General features: G+C 37.6%; 1 protein-coding gene across 3 annotated transcripts in view; it reads left to right on the plus strand.

Moving 5' to 3' along the window:
• The window catches only part of LOC145983943 (uncharacterized), a 305676-nt gene extending 300677 nt beyond the window's left edge, over positions 1-4999 (plus strand). For all 3 annotated transcript variants that reach the window (XM_083117135.1, XM_083117136.1, XM_083117137.1), the window contains one exon: positions 1670-4999. In XM_083117135.1, the coding sequence (XP_082973261.1) occupies positions 1670-2581 (912 nt within the window). In that variant the 3' untranslated portion in view covers positions 2582-4999. The remainder of the gene's footprint in view (positions 1-1669) is intronic.
• Positions 5000-9590: the final 4591 nt, after the last annotated feature.

A 9590-nucleotide genomic window follows, 5' to 3' on the forward strand; every position in this document is an offset into this window, starting at 1 on the left:
CTATGGACATTTAGGTAGAAGTCTGTAAGCGTTGTTTTTTTATACACACTATGTCCGAATGTGCTATCCAGTTTGCGGCGTCTTAGGATGTCCAGGAGTGGAGGGCAGCCATATTATTCTATCCCCATAGTACTTGATGTTTGAATGGCAATTGTTGAGGAAACTTTGGAAGACTGCAACTGGTGGATGACAACCAGCCTCGAAGGCTGATTGTGTCAGGTCTTCAACAGTCTCTGTAAAAACCTTAGGAACATTGGAATCTGCTGCCAGATTTCATCTTTACAAGATTGGAAAGGTGGGGAAACTGAACAAATGGGTCACTCACAAACTGCCAAACCATTTCCTCTTCTTTGCTCATGAGAAAAGAGAAGGAGGACCTATTGGATCGCATTACCTGTTATTAAAAATGGCATTCGTGTAGAACAACATACGATCATTACCAATGGCTGGCTCCCGGTGAACTACCCCAGTGAGCACTCAAGCTTAACATAGATTCTCAAAGTTTGCTTGATACGGCATGCTTAGTGTGAGCTTCTTCTTGTATCACATTCTTCACGAAGTGAGATTTTAGCTTCCACAGACAAGCACAGGAAGCATCACTTGGCATTTCTGCTGCCAAGTGTGATCCATGGTAACTACCTTGATTCAAATTTGCTGTAAGCTTAAGCATGTGAAAACAATCTTCAAAGCATGACAAGAACGTTTCGACTTTCAAGCAAGCTTAATGTGTTATCTGAGACCAAGATAAATACCAAAAAAGCTTCTTACTGTGTTTTGGACAGTGCGTGGCACAAAACACTACTAACTGCTGGGAGAGGGTGAAAGGGCCAATGCAGTGTGTGCAGCAATCAGCTCCAATGATCTCATAATTCACTGTGCAAAAAGTAACCTGCCCTAGCAAATCGGCACAAACTCGTGTTGCTCGTGGATGACGCTAGGCCCCCCGTTCCCCATACTGCAGAAAGGACGAGATTTTGCCACATCTACCCTATTCACCAGACCTTTCCACAACAGAGTAGCACCTTTTTTTGTCCTTGGACCATCGTATGCTGTAAACGTTCCAAAACAGACATGATGCGGAAACTGAACTTTTATACTTCTTCGCGAAAGGTATAAATGATATTGTGGGGTGTTGGTAGAAAGATACCAATTGCACTGGATATTATTTTATGGAATAGAAAGCTTCTCCTGGTCAGAGTTAGCTGTCTTTTATTATTCCCTAAAAAATGACAGGACATTTTGTGGAACATGATACTTGTAGACTTTCCCATGTTATATAAATTGTATGTAAAACTTCATTCCAAATATTTTAAATTTCAGTATTTATAAAAGTAGAAATGTGTAAGTTAACGGACCTAAATTTTGAAATGTAATCAAAGAATGGAATGTTAACATATCTGTTGCAGAATTTCTTGCTGTTAATTGTTTTGTTCCAACAAAGGTTTAAAAGTTTTTTCCACAGAGTTTAATGTTGAAAGTTTTATTATTTTTATTTTTGTACTTCTATTTTAAATTGTATCTGAGAATCTGTTTGCAATTACTCTCCTTAAAATTAGTCTTATTGTAAATACGTGTTACTTGTAGATGAATGTTATCACTTTCTTTCTCATCGCTATACTGAGATGTCATGAAAAAATATTATTTATTAAACCTTTTTCTTCTTATGTAGGTAACAACAAGTTTTGAGAGCACAACAGACAACACTGACAGTACGGGAGATAGTCAAGCCCACAAACTACAGCAGATACGAGCAGACAGTGGTTACAAGAGCTTCGAGAACACGGTTCCACCCAAACTAAGCAGGAAACAGATTCATTTTGTAGCATCAGACAGTGCAGAGCTTGAAGAACTGGTTGGTGGTGAAGGTGAAGCGGAGAGAGAAATAGAAATGGAGATGGACTTAGAAGATGAGGGTGTGAGCCTACAGTCTTCCCCGCCTACAGAAACCCCGCCCCCTTGGGACAAGCCATTGCGGCACAAAACATCTTCAAACAATCGCTCCGCCTCTAAGAAGAGAAGGGAGTTTGGTCGCGAGAGGCAAAATTTAGACAAAGTTTTTATTGACAGTGTAAATGAGTTCGAGACAGACTCAAAATCAGATCAATTTTCGGGGGCCGAGTCCCACGATGAACTCGGAATGCTCCAGGCTGTTACTACTGGAGCGGCCGCGGGAACAACAGTAGTGACGCCGGGTTCTAGAAGTGCTAACAAAACTGTTCTTCTTTCACGTTACCTCCGTTACAATCGCTACAATACGATCTACACAGCTCGGGACTACAGTGTAGATGAAAAATCAGATGCTCTTTTTCGAGAATTCAGTAGGTGTGATCCTGTGTATGAACAAGATAGTAGGGGCCGTCAGCGATTTCACTACAGACGGCTCCATCATAGACACCATCCTGAGCATGAGCCTGCGGCTATGAGGCGAAAGCTGTCTCCACAAGACAGCATAGATGAAGAGTATGTGCTTCCTTACTCTTCCTCTGGGTCCAGGGATGTTGAGGAAGAGGCAGTCGATGTTCATCACGAGGGGCTACCCGTTATTCGTGTGGCCGGTGAGGATACATCAAATATTCTTTAGAATCATAAACTAGGAGGTGATCTGACTCCATTGTTAACAAACAAAGATTATTATGGCTTTAGTTTCAAAATCATGAAAATAATATTGTGATGCTTGAAGAACTTGTCAGTGTATTGAAAAATGTGATTTATTTCCTGAATCATTGTCTGATCACTGAACAAAGGATTGAAGGCAACCAACACAGAACTGAACACAACTTTAAGAATCACATGCAAGAAAAGAAAACAGAATCGCCGAAAAGGAGGAAGGTATTAATAATTGTTTTGAACATTAATCCAATACTACTGGACAACCATGAATTACTTTTTGGCTGATGTAATAGTTGTTTTAATTTATTTTTTTACATCTTCTTTCTTTCTCTTGAATACATACTCGTCCAGTGATTCTGTTGCTTTTGGATATTCCAATGTATTAATTCTCAGTACTATAAATATAATATTGAGATATTAGTGGGGGAAACATTCGTCCATGTAGACATACCATTATAGTTCTTTTTAACATGATGTTTTCATGATGATTACCATGTGACTATCTTTTTTTTAAAAAAATACAAAAAATAGTGGTGATATAAAAAAGGTAGATTCCTTCCTCTTAAACTTCTAGCAGGATTTTATACTGCCATACACCTCTGCGTAGTGTCAAAACTTGTACAGTTCTTCACAACATATTTTGTTGATATTGACAAATAACACAAATAGGAATACTAAAAGAATAATACAGACCTGCAAAAGATGTTGTGAAAGGACTGTCAAGTGAATTGCTTTCTTCCATGTTAAAACTTCCAGACTGAGCATAAATTCTGCTTCCAGGAAATAGCATTGCTGATATTTAATATACCGTATAAGGGAATATAAAGTGCTGTAGATAAGAAAAGCTATTAAAATTCAACAACTCACATACAATAATAGTGCATAGTTTCGCATACCATAAACCAGAATCTCATTAGCTTAATTAAGATACAAAAATCCATATTACAAGGGTTTAGTGTTAACAACATCTAATGTTGTTCATTTGCCAACTAATGATATATATATACATATATATCTATGTATGAAGTAGAATTGCAGAACTGCTCATCTTTTACTAAACGGGTGACAGTGACTTAATGAGGACCAATTAGATAATGAAATGCCTTTTTGTATGGTAGAGAAGAATATCTATATATATATATATATATATATATATATATAAAACTATTATCAACATGAAACGCAAACATACACACATTCATACACAGACATATACAGCATACGTATATATGTAGATATAATTATTAACATTAAACATATTTCTAATTAAGATTTTAAAAAATTGGATCCTATCCTTACAAAGTAAAGGCAACGGGCAAATGCGTTGAGATTTTTACATTTCAAATTTTGCCTCCCCAGGCTTCACAAGCACAAATACAGATAATTGGCTCTAAGAGAATCAAAAAAAAAAAAATTGGAAAATTAGTCAACTGGCAGTAGATTTTCACCTTGGTCATAGTATAGTCTACAAAGCTATTGAAATTTTGTAACGTGACAGCACAGTGAGAATTTTGAAGAAGTTATGTATTTATTGTAAACAATTTGTTTCAAACATATTTTAATGCAATCATTGTAAACTATTATTCTTCACTTTCAGAGGGATCATATATGTTAAAACAAACCTTGAAGCTGAAATGCAGCTTTGAATCGTAACATGGCTGTTTTACTATTTTATTATATTTTTAAAGCGAGATTACATTGTTTCATGTTTATAAAGAGATAATTTAAAACTGAACTGTAAATTTGTCTTTCTGAGATAAGCAGAGAATCTATGGTGTTGCAAAGTTTTACTTGACTGTTTCAAATAAATTATTTTTATGCATAGTGTTCTGTAGAGTTGAAAAATGTTATTGAACATAAATTTGTTGTTTTATCCATATAGAGCAGTGTGAAGCACTTTTATGGTGCTCCATAATTAGCATTATATAGTTTGAAATATGTGAAATTTGTCCCATGTGTGTGTAATCTATGTACTGCATCTCTTTTCCTATCATAAGTTATCAGTTATGCATGTTTCTACATGTGAAACATTTGATATAAGTTCAATGGCTTTAACTGAAAATAAACTTCTATGAAGGCATTCAGATGGAAAGACATATATATCATATCTTCACAGTAAGAATGACTGATCAAGAATGTACGCATTTCAGATGTTACCTACTTTTTTTTAAACTTCAATCCTTGTTTGAAGTCAGTAGAAAAGTGATTTCCAAACTTTGTTAAAACTTAAAATAATAATAATAATAATAAAACACATACACAAATATATATTACTCAGTAAAACAGTAAAATATTATGAAAAATAATACAAAGTATTGTGTTCAACATCTCTACAATATGTGAAAATATTTTAGTTTTTAAAAAGTGTTTGAAAAATAAATTAAATTCTTGTACAATCTTGTTAACTTGTAGGGAATGAAATGTATGCATATAACTGGTTCAACAGTAAAAAATTTACCTGTTTTGTTTAACTGTATTTCCTTCCACAGAACATTTAAGTAACAGTTAACTAACCTGCTTATTTCCACTCACAAAAATTATCATTGAAACAGATTGTTGATCTGTATTTATATCAGGCACATACTAATACAAAGGGGTAAAAGAACCTTCCGAAATTTTTTGTTTTACACTGAGAAAATCCGTGTGTGGCTTCTGAAGTGTGAAACAAAATATTGTGACCCTAATTAACAAGAGAATAATTGTTATTCATTGATAGTTCTGATTTCGTGTTCAACACAAGCTACTGTTTTGATATGTCAATGACTGTGTCGACTGACTGGCTAATATCAAATCATAAGGATGAAAAATGTGCTAAGACAGCAGGAAATGTTCCAAGGAACATACCTAGAGCTGCAGTAGGAGTGCTTCTCATGTGAGTAAATGATAGATATGGTGGGTGGATAAAAAAGTGATTACAAGATACATCATCAGTTTTCGACCATGTTGTGAGACAAAACTTTAGATGTGTTGGGAAGCTTCCAAACTCGTATATCTGCATTATGGCGCACCTTATATTTCTACTTTTAAATTTTATAATGCATACCTAATAATGTTGTTTTATATGCTCTAAACAGCTCTGGAGCTGAATTTCTTGCCAATCGAAGAATTTTAACCCTTGCCGACTTAGAAATGCGGCTGCGAGCGTAGTTGTGTAAACGCTAATGTAATCATTTGAAGTGTCGAAATGTATATCAAATTTAATAAAAATGCTTTGTACTATTTACTTTTAATTTTAGACTGTTATTTGATTAATGTCTAATAACTTCCAGTTAAGGGTTTCAAATCTGAAGATCAAGTCGGCACGGGTTAGCACCATTTGATTGCGATGAAATTTCATGTGTAAGAAAGTGTGCCCATAAAGAACAAAATTACGGGGTATTTGAAAAAAAATGGTTTGTATTCCCTGCATAAAATAGGAAGAAAATTTTGACGATTGACAACAAAAGTGAACTTTTATTTAATAGTTATTTCCTGTGGTTTAAGTGAGATTACAGGAATCCATGGACTCTAAGTCGTCCTTGGTGCATGTGATGCGCCAACAAAGGCAGATTAAAGGGGGGGGGCGGAAGGGGCTACTTCCACCGAGGACATATTTTATTAGTTCATGTATTGATAAATAATTTACACAGTTGGAATGAAATGTACCATAACACACATAGTGTCAATTAAGAAACATACAAAAGAGGGACGGAGAGGGCGCCCCACTACTCGAGGGCGGCAGACCCTTATTATTTCTTCAATAATATGCACGGTTGAAATGAAATAAAGCTAATATTGTGGTATTTTACGAACTGCCGTTATGGGAGAACAGGAAGCTTAGCGGTGAGTGCAGCGAGTGACTAAACTAGGATAGACGAATTATAGGGGCGATAAGAGGCAAGGGGCGGACAAAAATAAAAATGAACGAAGGGGAGCGACGAGAGACAGGGGCGAACAAATATAAGAATGACGAACGGTGTGGGAGAGGAAAGATAGGAGGCGACGAGAGACAGGGGCGAACATAGGTAAGGATGACGAAGGAGGGGGGCGACGAAAGATCAGCACGAAATGAACTTAAGGTGAAGGACTAGTATAATAATATTACTAGGGTGGGTAAAAGGAGTCGTAAGGTGACCGCCTCTTCACAGAGGATCTAGAAAATATTCTCGCCACATCTGCCTCCTCGCTCAATTATGTGCCTTTGTTATCCACACGAATGGAAGCTACTTCTAACTTCCATTGTAGGCGTCTGTTGTTGTATCGGTTACCTCACCTTATGAACTTCTGAGGTGCAAATTAGAATGTTTTGGCTATCACTTGTATTCGAAAGAGAGAAAAGAAACGAATGAGAAAACGAATTGATCGCTCCACCCAAGGCGCCTACTGTGGTTATCAAGTAGAAATGTCCGATTCCTAGCCAAATAGCCACAGCCGTCAAACATTAAGACCAGTTTTCGTCGCTAGACATGTCTACGATTTGACTAACTGAAAATATTGCACATAAAATAACTTTCCTCCCTCAAAGCTCAAACCCAAGAGGTGGAACAGTTCTCTGCACAAGAATCAGTTCGTCCCTAACCACCAGTCACAACGACGGGCAAATGCTTTGAGCAGGGAGCAAAGCTTGAAGTAAATGCCAGAGTGGTGTAGTGGTTTGGGTGAATGATTGGTATTCCGACGGTCCAAGGATCGTCAAGCGTCCACAGGGGTTGAAATGTTTTCCTACAACTTGAAGCATTCAGTTATTACGCTTTCCAGACTGTAGTGAAGGTGAAGATTCCCTGGATGCCAAGTCTTATGTTAGTGGCCTCTTGGAGCGGTGGTTAGCGTAGGTGGTCAGTATTCCAGAGTTCCAAGAATCGATCCCAAAAGGGAGTGGAAGAAATTTTCAAGGACATGGTATAATTATTTTATTTTGATTTCCATGCTGACGGTTGGAAGCGAAAAAATAGAAATTGTGGTGCAGTGGTTTCGCACTTGCTCCATGTACGAGAGGTCCAATGATCGATCCCCGTCGCAACCGCAATAATTTTATTCCAAATCATCCTGAACTTCTTATTTCAATTTCTAGATTGCTGCTGTACATGTTTCTTCATTACATTGGCTTCTCCGGAAACTTCACTATCACAGTAGCCTGATGATTCAAGCAGTCGAATCTCGAGGATGATGGCAGGTTACTGAAAAAGTTATCGTTGCTTGCTGGATTCGATCCTCGGAGCTCTGGAATATGGAGCACGTGCTCTAACCACTGCGACACGCTGCGTTTTACTTTGAAGTTCCCCTTTCTTGTTTCTTGAGTAACATAGTAGTCAGCATGTAGCAATAATAGAGTTCGGCGGCTTCATTTAGGCTACATGGAAGGACAATTCAATGTGGCTGTAATTCTTGTATTACTGCGAGTGCAAATAATAACGTAGGTTTCGTGTGCGTTGACATTTAGTAACATCCACTATCTCTCTGAACCCATGCCATTTTCTTCTGGAAAATGTTAAATAGACAGAGCACACGTCTCTTAGTCACGAGAATATTTCGTATATTGTTTGGTATTCAGCGAAAGATGTTCTCAATTCTCCATGAACTGAAGCATAGGATAATTTGATTGCGCTTCTACAGAACTGGTTGTGAAGCCCAGGCTCGTCACCATGTTGTTTACGTAGATTGCATCGTTCACGTGTAGTCAGTATTCCAGAGATCCTCCTAGCAGGGAGTGGAAGAAATTTTCAAGGACATGGTAGAATTATTTTATTTTGATTTCCATGCTGACGGTTGGAAGCGAAAAAATAGACATCGTGGTGCAGTGGTTGCGATTTTCTTCTGGAAAATGTTAAATACAGAGCACACGTCCCTCCGTCACCAGAATATTTCGTATATTGTTTGGTATTCAGCGAAAAATGTTCTTAATTCTCCATGAACTGAAGCATAGGGATGGACGTCCACAGTATTTTTTTCCAGGGAGGGGCAAGGAAGGATTTTTTTTTCTAGGGGGGGCAAACGAAGGCAACTTTTCCCTAAAAAAACATTGCTTAAATTTGAATTCATGGTGTTCATGCAATAATTAACACATATTATTGTGGCGAAAATGAAATTATATGTGTGAAATACATAACTTTTGGTTGACTTTCATTTAACAGGGGGGAGGGGAACGGCCCCCCCTTCCGGACGCCCATGAGCATAAGATAATTTGATTTTGCTTCTACAGAACTGGTTGTGAAGCCCAGGCTCGTCACCATGTTGTTTACATAGGATAGATTGAATCGTGCACGTGTAGTATCACCTTGTGTACTAACATGCTATTGTTCTTCAAGCGTAGACACCGATCGCTATTCCCATATTAATGTGTAGGGACCAATTCCAGGGCAGAAGGAATAGCAGTAAATCACTTTCTAAATAAGTGACACTATCTGTTGACTTTCTGGGAATATATACAATTTCAGGAGCACAGAGAGAGAACATAGCGCCCCCCCCCCCCCCATTGCGGGGGCGGCCTCTATGCCACTGCGAGCATCGTTCAGATTCTTGACGGGTGTTCACCTGCATTTCATATAATAATAATAATAATAACAATAATAATAATAAATAAATAAAAAAGATACAACTTCAGTAGTTGAAGCAAATATCTTTTAGTTCTCAGTTATCAGTCCTCGGAAAGTTACTTTTCAAAAGTAACACAGTTATAGTTTCATTTACTTCAAAATGTTAACTCGTTTCCAGTTATTTTAAATAGTAGGCGTGTAAGGGGTGATCTTCCACGTAGTACACCAAATTGTCAGCCTCACATCAACGTAGTACACCCTGGACTGCTTTGTGCAGACTAACGAGGCTGGTAACTGGCCCTATGGACAGTATAATTCTGTGTTATCCTGTCTTTTGTTTTTGTGTGTGCTGAGTGCCCGTTTACAACCTCAGCTTTCAACCTAAGCCAGAATGTTTTAAGATTTTATTTATGCAACGTTACAACTATGTTATTTATGATAAGGGGCTGCACCCCGTATAACGTGACG

The sequence above is a fragment of the Lepisma saccharinum genome, chromosome 2 (assembly GCF_977018435.1).
Source record: "Lepisma saccharinum chromosome 2, izLepSacc3.1, whole genome shotgun sequence".
Classification (NCBI taxonomy): Eukaryota; Metazoa; Arthropoda; class Insecta; order Zygentoma; family Lepismatidae; genus Lepisma; species Lepisma saccharinum.